This window comes from Loxodonta africana, chromosome 4, assembly GCF_030014295.1.
Source record: "Loxodonta africana isolate mLoxAfr1 chromosome 4, mLoxAfr1.hap2, whole genome shotgun sequence".
NCBI classification, from domain to species: domain Eukaryota; kingdom Metazoa; phylum Chordata; class Mammalia; order Proboscidea; family Elephantidae; genus Loxodonta; species Loxodonta africana.
Window position 1 is genome coordinate 164,051,235 of NC_087345.1, and position 22,111 is coordinate 164,073,345.

The 22,111-nt window shown below is 39.5% G+C and overlaps 1 protein-coding gene across 4 annotated transcripts in view; it reads right to left on the reverse strand.

Annotated features, from left to right (window-relative positions):
• Positions 1–22,111, reverse strand: part of PIP4K2A (phosphatidylinositol-5-phosphate 4-kinase type 2 alpha) — a 197,107-nt gene that overhangs the window by 86,149 nt on the left and 88,847 nt on the right. For all 4 annotated transcript variants that reach the window (XM_064284915.1, XM_064284917.1, XM_064284916.1 and 1 more), the window contains exons 2-3: positions 3,161–3,258; positions 1,478–1,574 (exon numbers count right to left, since the gene is read on the reverse strand). In XM_064284915.1, coding sequence (XP_064140985.1) covers positions 1,478–1,574; positions 3,161–3,258 — 195 coding nt within the window. The remainder of the gene's footprint in view (positions 1–1,477; positions 1,575–3,160; positions 3,259–22,111) is intronic.

Sequence of the window (22,111 nt, forward strand, 5' to 3'; positions counted from 1 at the left end):
AAGTGTTGGCCAGGCTGCTGGTGGCATTCCCTCCTCTGTGGACCAGGCTCACTATCTCTACACAGGTCCAGATTCTGAGCAGAGCCTTGGGTGCACCCAAAGAGCGGGTGGGATGATCAAATAGGTAACACCTGCCCCAAAATAAAGACGAGAAGGTGGGAAGGGATACGAAAACTGGACAAATGGAATTGGAGAACATGGGGAGAGTGCTGACACAATGCGGGATTGCAACCAATGCTATGAAAGAATTTGTGTATAAATTTTTGAATGAGAAACTAATTTGCTCTGTAAGCATTCACCTAAATCACAATGAAAAAAAAAAACCTCAAGGGGAAAACAAAAACAAAACAAAGCAGAGCCTTTGACACAGTGCTGCGGGCAAGTCAGAGTTGGTCAATTTAAAAGCAGCCAATCAGCAAGAAAAAAAATTCTGAAATTCCTAAATGGCCTCTACAAATCTAGGAAATGTGAATTCAATACTCTTTCACAGGCTGTTGACACATTTTACAGCAGCAATAAAAGTGAGGTTCTGCTTGCGGGACATTTTTACCTGGAAATAGAAACGCTGTCTCTTTCTGAAGAATATTATAGTCGATGATTCTCATTATCAGTGATAGTCATGTTTTATAAAGTTGCTGCGGACACGGAATCAGTGAATACTAAACCATTGCTCTGAGGGGAAAGACCAGGTCACGCTCTTGCAAGCCTCTGGTCACATTTTTGTCAACCTTGTTCTATGCATTTCTGTTTAAAGACACAGTATTTAAATTAAAAAAAAAAAAAAATTTTATTTAATGCATATCGTTAACCATTAACATTGAACTCCCAGCCCAAAGCACTATAACTCATACGCAAATGAAGGTTATCTAAACACACTTATTTTCTCAGTAAGGCACATCAGTCTTACTGCACTGACGAACACTAGACAGCACGTCAGCACTGTTCGCAGGCTATTTCGGTGAAGTCACCAAAAGCCACCAAATGCAAAAAAACAAAAACAAAACACGGCACTAAATGGAATGTGGAAAGAACGCTTGCTTACAGCATAAGAGTATGAAGAAATCTAAGCATGAGAAGGCAGAGCGTCACCTTGTTCAACCTCAGATGGGAACACGCACATTGGGCAACCCAACTTTTTCACCACCTTGCGCACGTTCATGAATGACAGTGAAAACACTGTGAGTGTTGATCTTGGTATTATAAATACATTTCAGCAGGTAAGCATATTTTCAAATACACAATCCACAGATAATGACGATCAACTTTCTTTTCCTACCAGCTTCTATACTGAAATCATATTGTATAAACGCATCTAACCAAAAGAACTCGTTAGTTCAAAAATAACCTTGAAAGAGTCTTATGTAAAATGAAATTTAATATTACATAATTACTTGTAATGACAAAATATAAATCCCACTTTACACAGCAAAAGGTGTAATAAAACCCATTTGAAGCAAATGTTATAAAGGCAACTCACCTGGAAATCTTGATCATCGATTCCAAACCTCTCCCGCAGATTACGGAAAACCATCGGACAGTATTCTTTAAACTTGAAATGGCTCGGCATGTTTTCTCTGAAACAGTTATATTGTGGAATAAAGCTCAGATGTACAGTGAGTTAACCAGACTTCAATCTGTCACCATCTAGCTCTGGTAGCCAAAGAAGTGTATGAGCTTATCCACATTATACCCAGATGTATTTCACAGAACCAAGTATAACCCACAGTACGATTTTAGGGGACAGACGATGGCAGACCGTTAATATTTGCCACCTTCCACCATCTATGAGTCGGAATGGACTGAACAGCAACAGGTTTTCTTTCACCATCGAGAGGCACTTGGACTATGTAACCTTTTCAATCCGGACCACACATTACAGTCACTTCCCCAAGGAAGAAGAGGTGGAAAGGAAAGGGGCCATGCATGGGCAACAGTAAAGGAAAAGCCAAGATGGAAAGGAGCTAGGACAAGCAAGTAGCAAAGGGTGCTCTCTAGATTAGTTTCCAGTTACTTGCTGAATTAAATTTTACAAAACAAGGCTGTTCTCTCACTCCCAGAATAACATTTTATATCTTACATATATGTCACATTCTTAATTCACATAGAAAAAATTCCCTCAAAAGGTCAACCTCTAAACAGCATTGCAAGAAGAATTAACGTATCGGTTTCACGTTAGAACAACTGCTGCATTAGGAAATTTCATAATTGATCCTAAAGTGGGAGAGATTTCTGTAGTCTTCTTTAAGGCTCACCCCACTCATTCAGAATTAACTGCTTCCTCCTTTGTGTTACCACAGGACCTTATACATAAATAAACACACACACACACCTCTATTATGGTACTTTGCACACTTATAGTAGTTTATATATGTGACAGTTTTCAACCATCAGCCTAACTGAGCTCCTTGAGGGCAGGGCCATGCCTTATACATTGTTGTATCTCCAGCCCTCAATGGACTGCTTAACATATAGAAGGTGCTGGGGGTCAGGGGGAGGAGGGAAACCAGTTGCCGCTGAGCCGATTCCAACTCATGGTGACCGCACGTGAGTCAGAACAGAACTGTGCTGTGATCTTTCGGAAGCAGACTGCCAAGCCTTTCTTCCGAGGCACCTCTGGGTGGATCCCAACTGCTAGCCTTTCGGTGAGTAGCCAAGCGCTTAAACATTTACATCACCCAGGGCCTCCATAATGAGGTTTCGAAGTATATTCAGATGAAGTAGAAATATTCTCAATGCCCAATATCGTATCCAATTATGTTGTATAAAAATGTACCTTAATTCTTTATTGTTCTATGAAAGTAGTCATTTCTATTCATAAAGAAATAATTTTCAAAGTTTCACGTAAGAGAGGCAAGAGGTTCATAACGGCTCAAAAATCCAAGCAATTTACAGCTTCAAAAATGTAAATTGTAACGAGAATATCACTTTTAACATATAAGATATTCACAGAGAACCATATGCCATATGGTAAAAGGATATTACCCAAGAGGGCCTGCTGTCGCTTTTCTGAAAATGACAGATGGTTATGTTTATCACAAGATTAACTTCATCGGCAAAACTTTACTCCTACCCATTGAAAAATAATGTGATTACAGAAATTCACAAAAATCACACCCCTAGCCACCAGGTCAGTCCCATAAAAGGTTGCACTTGTACTTACTTGTTAAAAAGGTGATTGTCCACCTTTATCTTCGAATAGGCTTTGAAGTCATCTGGCATCAACATAACAGGGATTTGAACATGGCTCAGTTCATTGATCTAGAAAAAAAATAAATGGCACAGGTTATTACCATCTAGGTGGAAAGTCCTTGACTTACACATGTTACTTGTAAAGAAAGCCTGGTGAACATTAAGAACTTTCCTGCCTACCCCATCTACCTTCCTCTCTACTTCTATCCTAAATTTTCCCTCTTCTTCCCTTTCTCACAGTCTCATCAGCTCCAATCCCCACTTCTCATCTCTGTCCTATGTGGGAGCCTCTGGTGGTTGGGATGGTGTGATAAAGGAGGGATACCAGAGGGTCAAACCTCAGGGCTACTTGTCCCTGATTCTCCCCCATCTACTTCCCCTTCAGAGCCTAAACCCAGAACCCCTTTGGTTACATGTCCAGGATAACTTCCTTCTGTAAAGAAAATGTTATCTGGGAAAGAGAGTTTTTTCACTTCTGATTTGTTGAATTATTAATGTCCATGATTATTTCTTTACACTTTTGGTATTCAGAGAACAACTATTATTATTCATGTGCTCTTTACCTCTCTTAAGGAATTAAGTTAAAAAAAAAAAAATACTGAGAAGAGAGTATGAATTTACCAAGAGAGAAACTTTCATTAAGGAAAGGAGGGATACATATGAAAGCGAGAAGGCTTGGATAGGAGTAAAGAACAAAAGCAAGTATGTGGTTACAGAGGCCAAAGGGTGATATCAAGTTTCATTTACACTCTAGTGAATGGCAAGGACAGGAATGGATACATGACTTTGAAAAAGTTGAACTTTTCTCCTGGTGAATTATTTTTTCATCTTGGTTCCTGAGTTATCTCTCCCTTGCTCCTAGCACTGAAAACCAGTTTAAAGACTTGTAGAATAGGAGGTACACAGTTATAAAAATAAAAACAAAACATGACAATACAAAATGAAAAAACAAGTTCCTTGATAAAGCAGATTTTTTAACACACTGTTAGATTCATAGAAAGTAAAGGAAATCTCCAAGACACCCTCCTTCCCCCAAAGTGATTGTAATCCATAAAGGGGTCATGAAGCAAGAGTGAAAGGAGTAGTTTCTCTGAAGACAAATGCCAATTTCAACACTTACATGGGCCAGAGGAAAACTGGGGAGGATCAATTAAAGACTTCAAATTAAGTTAGGATCCTTGAAGGGGGTGAAAACTGTTCTAACACCTGATGCAAGTAAATGCAAATGGTCTCTGGAGGAAATATTTGCACAATGGGCCTCCAGGATTCCTACAGATTAAGATCAGCCAAATGTGAGCTCAGAAGATAACAGTGGGAGCCAGCAGAAACAACAGCGATAGATTAAAATCTTCAAGGCTTCTAGGCTTCAGCTATTAGAATGACCAGATACCTAGACACCAAAAAGATAAACAAACTATGCGTGAAATGCATAAGGAAATAAAAGAGGGACTAACAAAAACAAAAACTTATGACACTTCCGAAATTACTAATTAGATTTGAAAAATAATCCAATAAAACTTTTAAAAAGTGAAAACTGTGATTGTTGAACTGAAAACAAAACCAAAAACCACTACCTTAAAGCTTAAGCAACAGACTGAACAACTGCTGTACCGGAGGGTAGATCTGAGGAAATTACTGAGAATACCACATACAGAGACAGGAGTTGTACCATATAAATGAATGGCTGACACAGGAGTTTGGAATGAGTTTAACTGGAATCTCAAGGAAGAGAATACAGAGAACGGGGAGGAGGTAATATCCGAAGATATAATGCCTGAGAATTTTCTAATGAAAGTTACACATTTATGCATACAGAATACCGAATATATAGTCTACCAAGCAATATAAATAAGAAGAAACTCACACCTATATACACTGCAGTTAAGCTAAAGAATATCAAAAGCAAAGAGAAGATAAGCAGCCAGAGGAAAAAGACAGACCACAACAAAGGAATGACAATCTGACAGCTAACTTTTTAACAGCAAAAGCAAAAACCCAAAGACAGTGGAATACTATAATTCTAAGTTGCAAGTGAAAAATTACTACCAACTTAGAATTGTATACCCAACAAAAGCATCTTTCAAAAATGAGTGCAAAATAAAGACATTTTTATATAAACAAAAACTGAGAATTTACAACAACAAAACTAAACCTATTGCCATTCAGTTGATTCCAATCCACGGCAACCCCATGTGTTAGAGTAGAACTGCCCCATAGAATTTTCTTAGCTGAAATCTTTAAGGAAGCAGACTGTCACTCCTTTCTTCCGTGGCGTCTCTGAATAGATCTGAACCACCAACCTTTAGGTTAGTAGCCAAGTGCAAACTGTGTGCACCACCCAGGGACTTTCTTACCTACAACAGGCCTCACTAAATGAACTTCTAAACATATAATTCAGAAAGAAGTTAAATGTTCTGTGTTAAAGGAACAGTAAGCAAATAATTAATAAACATGTAGATGTACGTAAATAAACACTACCTGTAATAATGCTTAGTTTATGGGATTAAAAAGATTAGAAATAAAACAATGAATAGCAATAGCACGTAAGTTGGGACATACCCAAAAAAACCAAACCCGTTGCCACTAAGTTGATTCTGACTCATAGTGACCCCATAGGACAGAGCAGAACTGCCCCATGGGGTTTGCAAGGAGTGGCTGGTGGATTTAAACTACTGACCTTTTGGTAAGCAGCTGAGCTCTTAACCACTGTGCCACCAGGGCTCCAACTCAGTAAACAGATGTTCAAAATTAAAGTGTCTCAAAGTTCATGTATTGTTCAGTAGGAAGGATATTAAGAGTAGACTTCAAGTATTATGGTAAAATTTCAAGAATAAACATTAAAAGAAGAGAAACGGAGTATATAACTTCCAAACTGGCAGAAGGGAAAAAACAGAATAAGAAAGCAAAACTTAATTTTTAAAAAAGAACAAAGAAGAAAAAAATAAGCACCAAAAAAAGTGGGACAAGTAGCGAATGATAGAAATAAATCTTGGTGTGTAAATAATCATAATAAGCACAAATGAACTAGAGGTAGCAGTTAAAAACAGGGCTTTGAACCATTTTGAATTGGCTGAGTCATGGACAATGAAGTGAAATTACAGCAGACATGAATTTTTAATTTTTTTTTATTGTACTTTAAATGAAGGTTTACAGAGCAAAAAAGTTTCTCATTAAACAATTAATACATGTTGTTTTGTGACACTGGTTGCCAACCCCAAGACATGTCAATACTCTCCCCTTCTCAACCTTGGGTTCCCCATTATCAGCTTTCCTGTCCCCTCCTGCCTTCTTATCCTTGCCCCTGGGCTGGTGTGCCTATTTAGTCTCGTTTTATTTTATGGGCCTGTCTAATCTTTGGCTGAAGGGTGAAGCTCAGGAGGGACATCATTATTGAGTTTTAAGGATGTCCAGGGGTCATACTCTTGGAGCTTCTCCAGTCCCTGTCAGACCAGTAAGTCTGGTGTGTGTGTGTGCACACGCGCTCTGTCTGGGACCCTGTATTGTGATTCTAGTCAAAGCACTCGGTGGCGGTAGCCAGGCACCATCTAGTTGTGCTAGACTCAGTCTGGTGGAGGCTGTGGTACTTGCGACCCATTAGTCCTTTGGGCTAACCTTTCCCTTGTGTCTTTGGTTTCTTTTTCTCCCCTGCCCCAGACGGGTAAAACTAGTGGAGTATCTTAGATGGCCACTCACAAGCTTTTAAGACCCCAGACACTACTCACCAAAGCAGAATGTAGAACATTTTCTTTATAAATTATGTTATGCCAACTGAGTTGTATGTTCCCCAAGGCCACTGAACAGACATGAATTTTTACAATTTGGGTGATCCGGAATGATAACCAGAACGGGAAAAATTACAGGTTAAAGCCCTGGAATGGGAGACTCGGAAGAGGCATAGTGAGCCCTTTCAAGAGCCTAATGCATGTGATTGGATTAATGGCAGTACTGTGCAGAGCAACACATTTGAAGCAGCGCTGTCGGCCACCATCTTTGAGTGGTGCACTGCTATTTTACCTGCTCAAATTCAGTGGGCAAGAGATTTGGTTGCTATGCAGTGTGTATGCTGTCCTTGCTTTCTAAGAGGGAGATTCTGTTTCTGGCAGGGCTAGAAATTGTAAAAATTTGGGTCTGTTCTGGTTTTGCTTCCTCAGCCATGACTGAACCAGGAAGAACTGGTTCGAAGCCTGGGTTAAAAATAAGGATTGCCAAAATGAATTAAAAACAGCAACGATAAGCTATATGCAAGGGATATTCCTAAAACACAAACACACAAAAAAGTTGAGAGTTAAAGAAGAAAAAAAAAATACTACATATGTATTAAAAATTTCTGAAGAGAAAGCCAGCCTATCTTTATTAATAACAGATAAATGAATAACTTTAAGACAAAAGCATTTGTTAGAATAAATTGGGCCTCCACATAAAGAGAAAAGGTTCTGTTTTCCAGGAAGATAAAGCTCATATTATGTTGCTGTTGTGTGCTGTCAAGTCAATTGCAACTCCCAGTTACCCTATATGTCAGAGTAGAACTGCCCCATAGAGTTTCCTAGGCTCTTAAGTACCTACTATATTACTATATTACTGTGATTGAGCAGTTTAAAAGCAGAGTTCAGTTTTGAACTTGTTAAATTTGATGTGCCATTGAGGCTTCTACTTGGTACTGTCTGTTAGGCAGGTGGACTCATGGATCTGAAGTTCACAGGGGAGGCAGGAGCAGGGGAGAAACATGAGTGTATCTGTATATAAGATACCAGTTCCTCCACAGGGGTGATTGAGGTGGAGATGGGACAGAACAAGAGGACAAGACAGCCTTATGAGCAGTCTTGAAGGACATCAGCTTTAATGGCCTGGAAGAGGAGGATAAGCCTGCAGAGCAGTTAGGGAAGAACTGCTCATGATGTAGGAATGAAAAGCACAGTGTCACCTCATAGAAATGAATGAAATGGGATCAACAGTGTTGACTGCTTCTGAGGAGTAGGATAACCCCTGGAGAATGTCAGTGGATTTAGCAATCTGGAGGTCTTTGGAGACCTTAACATGAGGTGTTCTGATGGAGCAAAGCAACGGGGGCCAGACAGCATGTGAGGTGAGAAAATGCAGATACTGCATACGCCTGGTTTTTAAGAAGTTTGGAAATGAAGGAGAGAGAGAAGTCAGTAGGGCGGCAGAGCAACAGAGGGATGAGTGATCGAGGACAGGCCTGAGAGAGAAGGATATTCTATAGTATTTCCTGAGATGGTGGGAGGGACGAGGATGTGATCCCAAGCTCACAGAGAGGACATGGCTTTGGAGAGGCAGCTCCTCTACTAGCAGGAGAGAAAAGGGGCAGGAGTGTGCAGAAGTGGCAGGATCTGACTGAAGGAGACAGGAGTTCTGTCCATAGGCTCTGATTTTCTTTGGGGAGCAGAAGCCATGGCCATCTGTTGAGAGGGAGAAGCTGAGGGATTCAGAGGCTTTAAGAGAACACAGAGAGCCTACAAATGTGGTTGTAGAATGTGGGAGAACAAGTTTGGAAGAGAAATGCAGCTGTGCTTTTGGGCACAAGTGAGAGCCACTTGCGGTCAGTGATGGTTCACTTATAGAAGGACCAAGTGAGCTTGTGCAGGGACATTCCTGTGGAGCTTGGCCTCAGGGTACAGGGCAGAGATGGAGGATAGGGATGGGGAGAGGTGGTCAGTCAGGTTTGACGTTTTTGCTAGTCGAATGAGACATAGAGGAGCAATGGAATTCCAGGCCAATCACTTGGAAATTGAGTCAGTACAAAACATGATCTCTGACCATTGAGAGATTTATATTTTAGCAGAACAGGCAGGACATAAACAAACAGAGTAAAATACAAAGCAGCATCTCACAAACATTAGAATCCAGACATTAAGTGTTGCCACAGCTCCGAGGGGCAGGGAGTCCAGTCTGACTGGTGCGGGTGAAACGCTTCTTGGAGGAACTGCAGCCTGACATGGCTCTTGAGTGAGGGAGAGATGGGAGATACAAACATTTAATATAATTGATGGGTCAGTCTTAGGGAGTTTAAATCAAACAAATATATCTTCTACTTCAGAAAACCACCCTCCTTTTGTGGAACTTCACTATATCAGTTTCAAGAAAGTATCAGAGCACTGGGAAAACCCAACACTACAAAAACCCCTGCTGCTGGGAGAGGTGTTCCTATACTTAGATGCTTTGACTCATCTTCAAAATGTAGGCTGTTCTGTTTGAAAGTTTTTTAGTTATTTCTCTACAAGCCCTGTCTTCATAAATTAGACCACCCCAAGAAATAAGGAATGTTTAGTTCTCATCATTAAAGAAGAGATGAGAAATCAAAGACAACTATACTTATAGCTTGGTTTACACAGAATCATAAACTGTTCCAATTAAAAGAGAATCCTAGAGATCCTCTGGTCTAATTTCTCGTTTGGCAGACCATAATATATCTTTGTATAGCTATATCCGGAGTCCTGGTGGCACAGTGGTTACGTGTTCAGCTGCTAACCAAAATATCAGCAGTCCGAATCCACCAGCCGCTCCTTGGAAACCCTATGGGGCAGTTCTACTCTGTCCTACAGGATTGGTATGAATTGGAATCGAGTCAACAGCAACAGGTTGGGTTTGGTTTGGTTTGGTTTGGCTTACATCTACATATATGTCTTTATAATTGAGTAATAGCTTGATAATGAATTATGTTAGATAACTTCTTCATGGACACTTGATCTTTCTTATAGACTGCCTTTATTTATCAATGGCTTCACATTTCATTTGGGTCTCCCTTTCTCCCCCCAGATTCTCCCCGCAAGCCTCCTGCTGGTCAGGTGAGTAGCTAGATTTAATGACTTGTGAATAAACATTTCACAAACCTGAGGATCTAGTACTTAAAAGTTTTTAATGACTAGACAAGATATTTTTAAATAGTGTACCCATGAGTCCCTATATTATTTTTTCTATAAGCACATTTTATTTTGTTGTATGTGGGGCTCGCCAATCATTCATCAGTTTTACCAAGATATTTATAACACTGTTTGATAATTAAAAGGTCAATAACTTCCTGGATAATTCTCTCATCTAGCCTGTAACCTCACCATCACAAACTAAAATATATCACTCATCTCTGTTTCATATTCATGAGCTGCTACAGGTAGTTACAATGAGTTAGCTGTCTTGAATTAGATTGAGTTAATCCTATTTGTTAATTTCTGTATTCCACATAGAGCTCTGGGTGTGAACTTTCAGATTTTAGTACACAAATTTTCAGATCTGTGGTCTTTACTGTGAGAAATTTGAAGTTATTAGTTTGACTTTCTACCTAGCCCAGCCATTCTATATGGCATGTCCCCAAATTGGTAGCAAACCTAGTAACGGTTTATCATCATTAGTTTATACTTGCCATTATCAGTACTGTAAAAACATTATACTTTTTGCTCTGTCTGTCTTTATAGATACTTACATGGGGAACATGTATTTAATTTATATATATACATAATATATATGCTATATAATATTCACGAAAAGAAACAAAGGTTTGTATTAACCATTACTATTTTGAAGAAAAGACTAATAATCTTCCTCCCCATAGGAATAAGCAGAAATTATGGAATCTAAATGGCTTAATTTATTGAGATAAAAGTGCTTTTTGAGTTTATCAAAATTTTATTAGGGTAGCTAAACAATAACTCAAATGCAGTAGTTATATTGTTACATTTAAGATTACTTTAGGTTGCAAATATTTAATAAACTCCTACAATAAAAAGTGCAATACCATTTTATACTTGTGAAGTACTTTATAGTTGTTCAAACCACTCTGACATATTCTCATTTTCTATTAATGCTGACAATTATATTTACAGTGCTACAAAGCTCACGACCCTATAAGTGCATTATAAATACCCCCATGCGGAGAGGCCTCAGGCTGGGTCACCCAAAGCCCTGAGGAGAACTTCCAGTTCCTGTTTGTGCCATGCCAGTCACCCCAAAAAGCCTTTTTGCTTAGCCACTGGCTGTCACAGAAGCCTAAGATCTGTGCTAACAATGCTGGTGCCCATTATAGGACATGACATAAAGAAGCTTTTGTTGTCAATATCAATAGAAACAAGGCAAATGGCGGGGGTAATAGGGGTGGTGGTGTCAGTACAAAGTACAAAAGTTTAGTACAAAGTGCCAAAATGTTCCTGACTGTATTGTAATGAGAGAGAGAAAAGGGGAAGATATTGGTTGGCCATGGTGGGAGATGGGAGATGGGGAGAGCTATTGAAAGGGTGGGTATAGGAAAATCTGGGGGAAGAGACAGGTGCAAGGGCCACTGGCTCAGGAACCAGGAGACCTGAGGTCTAGGCTCAGCTTTGCCTTGACTCTCTTTGTACTCAGTTGGCATTAACCTTACTGCTCATACCTAGTGGACTGTGTGCCAAGCACCATGTTAAACATGTTAGACACAGGATCTTATCTGATTTTTGCAACCTTATTTGGTAGGTACCTCAGAGGAAAGGCCTGGCAATCTACTTCGGAAAAACTGGCTATTGAAAACCCTATGGAGCACAGCTCTACTCTGACATACCAGAGGTCACCATGAGCTGGAATCAACTATTATTTTCCCCATTTTACAATAAGAAAATTGGAGGTAAACTACTAACTACTAAGCAGTAGAGCTGTACCTGGAACCCAGCCTAAGCTTAGGTCTTCCTGAGCCACACAACTCAGTTATCTCAGATATAAAATGTATGAGCGGGACTCGCTGACCTGAAGATCCTTTCAAATTCCACACAGCTTAAAAGGTAAAATTCACCTTAAGACATCTACCTGAAATTTACCTTATTAAAAAAATCAAGTAGTAATTAAATAGATGTTTAGAATAAATGATTAAATGCATATTTAACTGAATATGCACCATGGTTACTACATGTATTTAAAAAAAAAAACCAGTTGCTGTTGAGTCGATTCTGACTCATAACAACTCTATGGGACAGAGTAAAATTTCCCCATTGGGTTTCCAAGGAGTGGCTGGTGGATTTGGACTGCCAACCTTTTGGTAGCAGCAGAGCTCTTAACCACTGCGTCACCAGAGCTCCAACTACATGTACGCTAGCTGTGATTTTAATAAATGCCATCTAAACTTGGAAGGACCTCTAACACTGAAAAGTAACCCTTTCTCTGACATTCCTTGTCATTTCAAAAAAGGAAAAAATTAATATTCCTCAAAACTACATTCAATTTTAATAAATTATAAATAGTATCTTTGAAGGATGTAAAGTTGATCTCTGAAGCAATTACTCATTAAAGTCAGTTTTTTAAGTTTTTCTTTATAAAAAATATGGTTCACAAACAGCACGGCAAAATTTAGTGAATCTTTTAAATACCATAGCGTCGCTATGAGTCGGAATCAACTCGACAGCAGTGGGGGTTTTTTTTTTTTTTTTCTTTTAAAATACTATATGGCCCAACTCAGAAAAGGTATCTTGATTCCTCTCCTCAGCCAGACATTCAAATTTACCTCACATTCAAAGTTCCCCCCTAATGCTGTAAAACACAGGTTTGTTTTCTGGTGGGTAAGAGCTGCTGATTGCAACGAGTATCACTCCTGCAGATCTAAGACTGAATTTACACTAGTAAGAAAACAGAAGTTGCAATTAAGCTGCAAATATGGGAATTAAAAATAGCTAGTTTTTTTTTTTTTAGTGGGCAAGGAGTGAAAGCCAGCTGGTAATGGCTCAGAAGTCAAGGCATACAGAGGTGTCCCCACAAAGCCATTTCACAGGGCGACTTTTAAAAAATAAACCTCATTAATTTATATGATTTTTAAGTCAAGCAAAAAATATAATCATAAATTGTGAGGCATTATTAATGATGCTCAATTAACTCAAACACATTCACTCTAAACAGTATGTTCCCAGACTAAATACATAATTAGCCACTGGTTTTCCTTCAGCCAAGAACCAAAAGGAAAAAAAAAAAAAAATCACTCACATGTAGGGTAGACACTGAGATAGTTAATCTGATTATAATAAAGACAATCCACTATAAATTATGACATACTGAGATGACAGAAAGCACTCAGAGTGTGAGGCTGTGTACAGAGTACTGTGTTGCTGGGTACTGAGTACTGCGTTGCCGGGTGATGGGTGCTGGTGGGGCAGCGTGTACACTTGATATTGGGGCAAAACTCAGGATGGCCGGAGGGGAGCTCTTTTGAAAGGCCCTTCATCCCTCCTCAGAATCTCAAGATACAGATTAAAGAGGGCTTACTTTATTCCACGAACAACATCCCTACCATTTATATGTGAGTGCATATTTTAAAACATAATTCACTAACAAAAACAAAGTAAGGAGACTTCAGGGGGATAAATCTGAGGAAGTTAAGCACGAAGGACTCAAGATCAGTGGGGGCCACATGAGAAAAAGATTATAATGCACAGCTCAACATGACTACTATTTTGGATATTATTTTAACTTTAATTTCTTAGGGAAATCAAATAATAAACGTTATCATACCAAATGCCCTAGACTTTGCAAGTTTTCCAACTGCTCCTGGCTTCTAGAAAAGGACCCTGACTTCACAATCAGAAATATGATTCGAGTTCACTATGACTGTTAAAATCTTTTTTTACCCTCTCTCTGTTATTAATCAGGGTCTGAAAATAAATATTTTCCATTTACTGTACTCAACCTAAATAAAATTCCTTTGTGACTCAATGGTTGATAAGCATCCAAGGATTCCTCCTAGCAAATAATTTGCTTTCAACATTTTCTGCCTGCGGAATCACTGCCTCAGGAAGTGAATGAGTAGAAAAGTAAAGCCATGAACATCAGGAGGTAAGAGTTGAGGGTCTTCTCAGTGGCTACTGAAATGAATCAGAGCTGGAAGTTCCAACTTGTTCAGTTCCCATCCCACAAATAACGCAGCCATTCATGTGTGGCGCCCTGGTGGTGCAGTGGTTAAGTGCTTGACTGCTAACTGAAAGGTTGCCGGTTCGAACCCACCAACCGCTGCTCAGCAGGAGAAAAGATGTGGTAGTGTGCTCCTGTAAGGATTATGGTCTTGGAAACTCTACTCTGTCCTATAGGCTCGCTATGAGTTGGAATTGACTCAATAGCAACAGATATTCAAATGTGAATTGGAACTTTCACTGATTCTCCCCAAAGGAATACAAAATAACCTCTGGCACATTTCCAAGAAAATATTATCCATACCGTGCTCCAGCAAAGATCATCAAGATTGAACACTTCCCTCTCCATGCTCTTCTGCCAGGTCACCTGTGCTATTTCTGCAGAGGGTGACCCAAATCAGAGGGAGCAGGGGCTTGGCGAGGAGCAGAGACACAAAGAGACATAAACATTTTGAGGGTTTTAATAACTAACATTAATGAACTAGGTAGGCTGCCTGGTTGTTGTTGTTGTTAGTTGCAGTTGAGTGGATTCCAACTCATGGTGACCCCATGTGAATTATCCAAGTTAGGTGCAATGCCTGGGAGCACACTTCTAAAACAATTCTTGTGTTCCGTTTGTTTGTTTGTGAAACGGGGATATCCTCACCATCCCTCACCTGGCTCTTGTCTTTGAAGTGTAGAGGTAGTAATCATGTTAGTCCTTGGAGCAAAGAACACCATAAAGGCACTATTTTCTTACTTTTTTCTACTTCCTTAACAAGTGTGGAGGGAGGGAGGAGAAATGGCCTAAAAATTTCAATCTGGTTTTTATTATCTATTTGATACCGATCTGTAATTCCTTACTCTACATTTTAAAAGACAACTACACAAACACTAACCTGAGCATCAGTTCTCAATTGGAAGTAATTTTGTGATCTTGTAATAAATACAAACAACAACAACGACAAACCCAAATCCGTCGCTGTCAAGTTGATTCCGACTCACAGCGACCCTGCAGGACAATGATGAACTGCCCCACAGGGTTTCCAAGGAGCGGTGGGACAATTTGCATCGCCAGCCTTTTTGGTTAGCAGGCAATCTCTTAGCCAGCGCGCCACCAGGACTCCAGCAATGAATACAGGCTGGGAAAATTAAGAACTTTAGACAACGCAGTCCCGATATGACTCACGCACATGCACTTGGAATGGCATGGCTCTCGTTACAACTTACGCTGCAAATTGAATGGCAAAATTTGAGTGTTCTGAGGTTTCAGAGGGGGCAGGCAGAGCAAATTAGAGGCAATTACAGAAGTAGGAAAAACACGCAGCTGAAAAAGTTTGTGAAATGTATTTTTATTTGTCTTGGGGCAAGAGGTCAATTTTCTACACCTGCACCATCAACACTGATTTTCTAAGACCGTTTTTTAAAAGTTGCTATCTTTGAACTTGGCAGATAAGACAAAACCAAGGATATAAGTATACTTTAATTAGCGCTTCCCTCTGAAATGTGAGCTACCTTCAAACACGCAGAAAATAAATGTTTTCCTTTTGACAAGCCAAATAGAAGTGTTCTGGTAGAGCAAAAGTGAGTAGAGATGTGAGTGAAAGTTACAAAGGTCTGCCGTCCCAGCATCTCTCTAAACTCAGAGGCCCAAATTAATACACGTGAAGGAATTTTTCTGTTGAACAAGAATCATTAAGTCAATCTTTTAATTAATGGGTGCTTGACTAAAATTAAAACGCCATCAGAAGTATTTAAACCCTTGCTTAGAATCTTACTTTAATTTATAACAGAGGCTCAAACTCTACCACAGGCCATCTGTCAACTTGGTATTTGCAAGCTGTATCACTGTAACAGAGGCTTCTCATGGGCCTGCCTCACTGGCTGGCCCACTGCCAACTTCATTCAAAAGAATGCAGTTGTGTTAAAATTTTACCTCCCATGAACCAGAGAACCCAACATAAAACTAGTAAATTAAGGCCAAAACTTTACAGGCTCTTACAGAGGTAATACTGGCTTTAAAAAATTCAAGAAAAATGCTGCCAATGAAAACAAAAACCTTATAATGCGGTCCATTCAAAAGTACACCAGACTTAGAGAGCCAAGAGAGCCCTGGTTCTGCCACCGAACCACTACACCACCTTGAACAGATCTTGACCTTGATTTATACTTATGTAAAATGGGCTTGAGAAGATAAGAAACGGCAAATCATGCATTGTATGGCCAGAAAGTGATTTAGAAAATGCTTGATTTACCATTTCTTTTCAGGCTTGAGAAAACTTACGTAAACACTTAGATTTCTGACTTCTTTTAAAAATGGAAAGATCTGGCAACCTTGTCAGGCATAGCTCATTTGTGCCGAGCAACAGTGGAGTTGTACCCTCTAGCTCCCACCACGCTTCTGTCTAGATGATTTCATTCATTACAGGGTTGCAGCCACCACTGGACCCCAGTGCCTGCCACGTGGTAGGCAGTCCTGCAAATACAAGTGCAAGCTCTTAAAACAATTTTCCAGAGAGATTCTCTTAATTCCTAGACGAAAGAGGTGTCCTCATTAAGTGTTTTGTTTATGTATGTAGCGGGAAGAGCAGGGACAAGGCAGGAAGAGAAGTCACAGCTCCGGTATTTATAATCAAGGATCACTGCATGTTTCTTGTCCTTCTTTGATCAGCACAAATCAATATAACCCCACTGCCTTCGAGTTGATTCTGACTCACAGGGACCCCATAGGGTTTCCAAGGCTGTAAATCTTTATGGAAGTAGACTGCCACATCTTTCTGCTGTGGAGCCGATGGTAGCTTCAAACCATTGACCTCCTGGTTAGCAGTCAAGAGCTTTAACTGCTGCACCACCAGGGCTCCACAAATCAATACAGATATGTGGACATGATGCTAAAGTGAGATTATATGCCTGCAGCTGTCGTAACCATGTCTTCAGCCTTGTAAAGAAAGGATGTCTCCCCAGGAACATTGAGGTTGACACATGGAAAAGCTGGGATAAGAAAGACAAGAGCCACATGGAGAAGACATAATTTGAATCCCTGGGCCCAGTGCAACTTGAGGCCAGCATGTCCCTGCCATTCTTCCCAGATATACAAACCAACTGACTGTTTTAAGCTAGTGGAAGTTAGGTATCTTCCACTTGGGATGAAATACATCCTAGCATGCTACTGAAATACTTATTGGATGCTGAATGAATATAAACTTCATTCGTCTTGGTGGCATGAATACTAACACACAGCACTTGAAGAAACTGATCCTGAATGTTTCAAATGAACATATTTTACTTTTTAGTCAGAGATCTAATATACCAAAAAAAAAAAAAAATCCTTCCTAATGTCTTTCTGCACCCTGTGATGAAGAGTTCCTAATAGTGCCCCAAATGGACTGTGAAAGAGAAGAGTTTCTAGAAGGTATTAGAACTTGAAATGCTGACGGCAATTCTGACAGAAGGCCCTGACTCCAACGTCCTTCTGTGAGTAGTGCCGGGGCAGCCGTGGAGAAGATGAGGAGGAGTTGGTGTGTTAGACCACTGTCCCATCGGCATCCCCTGACAGGACCACATCTGCTGAAAAAGTAAGCAATGAGAGACTGTCATGCAACTGGGAAACCAATCACTCATAATAAAACCTATAAGATGATGTAGAAAGGGGTGGGCAAGTACAGTTCACTGTTTAAAAAAAAAAAAAAAAACTCTTCTGCAAACTTCATAGCTGGGACCTATACTAAGATAGCAGAAGGAAGCACTGAATTCCTGACCTGTTGCTTTTCTTTCTATGAACAGAACAGCGGGGCAGCTTGTTTTATTGCACAAGATCTGTCCTGAAAGAACAGTATGAGGAAGGTTACCATTATTTAGTGTATATGGCTTTCCCGGATTCTTATTTTAAGTGATGAATTGACCATGCATTTTTATCTCCTCCATACCCTAAACCTTGCTAAAAGGACCAAAAAAAGAATTTAGAGATGGTAAAAACAACCGTCACAAAGAAAATTGGAGAGCAGACAACAGGAGAAATTTTAATGCATTTTAAAAGACAAGAAATAGGTGGAGGACTGTTAACTGATAGAAGAACAGAGACAGTTGCCATCTTCATGCCCTGGGGGGTACAGCACCAGAAGCTCACACACCAGGATGACAGTGTGTTGCCTGTTCCCAACCACCCTGTCCTACCCCACAGGAGACTGGGGATTGGTGCCATAAAGAACTGAACCTAAAAGGCAAATGGAATGGGAATGGCAGACACAGAGCAGGCTGGGAGGAGGCCCTAGGCTGATCTCAGGAGGAATACGTGAGAATCTCCTCTAACTTCACCCTCTGCTCTGCCCCAATCACACCTGGCCTCAGTGCTGCTCCCTGAGAGGAGTCTGGAGGATTTCTCTCCGGAGAAACTAAAAAAGCCAAACCCATCGCCATCGAGTTGATTCCGACTCATAGCGACCCTACAGGACAGACCAGAACTGCCCTATAGGGTTTCCAAAGAGCGCCTGGTGGGTTCAAACTCCTGACCTTTTGGTTAGTAGCCAAACTCTTAACCACTATGGCACCAGGTTTCCCTCTGGAGGAAGTCCTCAGAGAGAACTCCACCAGTGAGCAACAAGGAGAAGCCTGCCACCTGACCTCTCCCATCACAGCCCACCAGTCCACAAGCAGCCATCACTCTATGTACCCAGAGTTTGTAGTCTGCTCTCTAGTGTCTCATTCTGAATTTGAATGGATAGTCATGGACCATCATGGACATTCAAGGAAAACCTCTAACATAAAAAAAAAAAAAAAACATAAAAAAGACTAAAATCTAAAACTTGTTTAGTTATATTTAACATCATGCAGTACTAAATCACCGAATTTAATTCTTTACAACGTACTAAAAATAACTGTATCATAGTAAGGTGAACATTATTATTTTAACCAAAAGCTGTGCATTATTTTAAACAAAAGGAGAGATGAGTGGTACAAAGGAAAGTCACAGGAGAGATATAGCACCATCTATCATGGCAGAAAGTCAATACATAACACGTAAAATTCACAAATGCATAAGTAACAGTAATAAGCATATTACTTAGAAATATAAATATCAGTGGAAATTATTACTATGTATAAAAAACAAACTCCTTGCCATTGAGTCGATTCTGACTCATAGCGACCATACAGGACACAGTAGAACTGCCCCATAGGGTTTCCAAGGCTGTAAATCTTTATGGAAGCACACTGCCACATCTTTCTCCTGCGGAGTGGCTGGTGGGTTCGAACTGCCCACCTTTTGGTTAGCAGCCAAGAGCTTAACGACTGTGCCACCTGGGCTCCTTATTATTGTGTATAAAACCAAAAAATCAAACCTGATGCTATCAAGTTGATTCTGACTCATAGTGACCCTACAGGACAGAGAAGAACTGTCCCTTCCAAGGAGCAGCTGGTGAATTCAAACTGCTGACCTTTTGGTTTGCAGCCGTAGCTCTTAACCACGACGAATTACGAAAGTTCTCTAGGAAATAGTATGAAGTGAGAAAAGCAAGATATTTATACATTTAATATGCTCCCACTTATTAAAATGGTTATATATTTGCATATTTATATATGAAATTTATGGGAAGTCCATAAAAAAACTGGTGGAGTAGGTTTGGGTACTTAACATGGCAGCAAAGCTCACATTTAATCGGGTACTTTTTTTTTTATACTGCTTAAAATTTCTTATCACATGCTATTTTTATGATAATGATGGAGAAGAAAACAAAGCCAGCATCACAAAGCGCCTAAAGCAGGCACAGCATAACTATAGGGCCATGGTCTCCACCAAGGAGTGCATGTTTCCTGAGGAGGAGTTAGCAGAATTTCTTTTTATTTCTAAAAAATTAGCCTTTACAAAATTTATTATATAGTTTGACATATGCCCTCAAGAGTCATAAGCAAACTGTCAAAACTGCCAAACTGTCACAAGTAGCATATTGTGAGGGAGATATCCTTAGGAAATACCACAATCCCACAGCTTAGAGTGCGGACAGCGGGAACATCACATTGTCCATGCCAAGTATTGCAACGGGCTGCAGTTTACTTGTGCCCAGTTAAGTGGATTTACAGATTATGCCACCTGGCTTTAACTAAGCTAAATTAACTCTCCCAAAACATAAAAGAGTTTAAAAAGAGCTGGAAAAGAAACCACTGACTAAAGCTAATATGTACTAAAAACACAAGCACCAGTTAACAAGCTCCCAGTCCATTCTCTCCATCAGTGGCATTATGAGGTAAACGCATTGATGGTTTAATCAGATGTGACAAGAAAAGCTCAAGAACCACCAAACTTCTTGACTCCCATCCATTTTGTTAATGACAACCTCCCCTAAGTCTACACTGTGCCTAAGCATTAAAAAAAAAAAGCATAGGATGGAGCTATTAAAATTGGCAAGTTACTTAAAAACTAAGCACTCAGAACCTGAAGACAAATACCTACATGTTTTTCAGTGTTGTTTAACATCGTGCAATACTAAGTTACCAAATTGAGAACTTGACAGAATTTGACTAATTTAACGACTAATATATAGAATCTTCTTTCTAGGTTTATTTAATAGCAAAGAGTAAAAACCATACACCCCTGGAGAAACACCTGTCATTCCTACCAAAGTAAAAATGGTTAAAAAACCAATATGGCACCAAATTTCCAAATGAATTCCTTTGTTGGCAAATACTGTTGGAAGATGCATAGAAAACACTGGTCAATACTGTATTGAAGACTCGAGGATTAGAATAAATGACACAGCCTGGAAAGTTTTGCTTTATAGTTGCATGGAAGTGAAGATGATTCTAACATTTCTCTGTTTTCGGTATTTGCTAGATTATTTTAAATATTCAAAGAACTACTGCGTGTGGTTGAGAGAAAAGCAGAGAAGCAATTAGAGTCGTGGAACCTTCAAGATGAATCATGCACTTTCCTTCTACAAAAAGACAAGTGTTTCAAACTTGGGGACCTCTGTGGGGTCAGACAGAAGTGCCTGTCAGTAGTGTGCTACCTAGCAGCAAAACAATAAACACACTTTCAGCTTCCTTTCAAAGCAAAGGTGAGACGACTCAACGATGAGTAAGAAAGTAACCACTTTTCAAGAGAAACTAAAGCTATAGAGAGTATTCTAAAAACAGATGCTTGGAAATGTTTCCATTGTCTTGTGATCTTGTTGCCAAAGTCAATGTAACTCTGTCACCTCTGAAAACTCTTGTATCAGCACACTCAGAACCCTGGCAATAGAATATTCCCTTCTAGCCTATTAGAAATCTTGTCAGAGTTTCAATGGGGTTTGAACCCATTTATTCAAAGTTTAAAAATGTAATATCTTCCACTACGTTTAGACATTTTCAGGGGAAAAGGACATTTTATTTTTTTAAGTTTAGACATTTTCGGGGAAAAGCAAATTTTACCATTGGAAGCCAACTAAAATCTTTGTATAACTGGTGGAATGGGTTGAGAAAAGGAGTATGATGATTTCGTAAACATGGGCACTGACACAGTTCTTCCATCTGGATTTACAAATCTTTGTGGGATATATTTTTTCAGCAATGAAAGCCAATAAAACCAAGAACCAAAATATACAGAACTTAGAACAGGGCTTAAAAAAATCGATATTAAAACAAATTTTTCAAAAAAATGAATTATACTGCTGTCCCTAAAAAGTAATCACTTTTAGTGAAGGCAAAAAGATTTGTGTAGTGTTAAAATTACTTTAAAATATTTCATCTTCCAATTTTTAGTTTTTATGTATCTATAAAACATATAACACATATATATTTAAATAACAAAATATGTTACCCACTGCCGTCGAATATGTTAGCATGCTCAAATTTCACACATGATGTGTGATCAGAAAAATTTTGAGTCTACTATTCTAAGGGAATGTCATGGATTGAATTGTGTCCCCCCAAAATATGTGTATCAACTTGGCTAGGCCATGATTCCCAGTATTGTGTGACTGTCCACCATTTTGTCATTTGATATGATTTTCCTACATGTTGTAAATCCTACCTCTGTGATGCTGATAAGGTGAGATCAGCAGCAGTTATGTTAATGAGGCAGGACTCAATCTACAAGATTA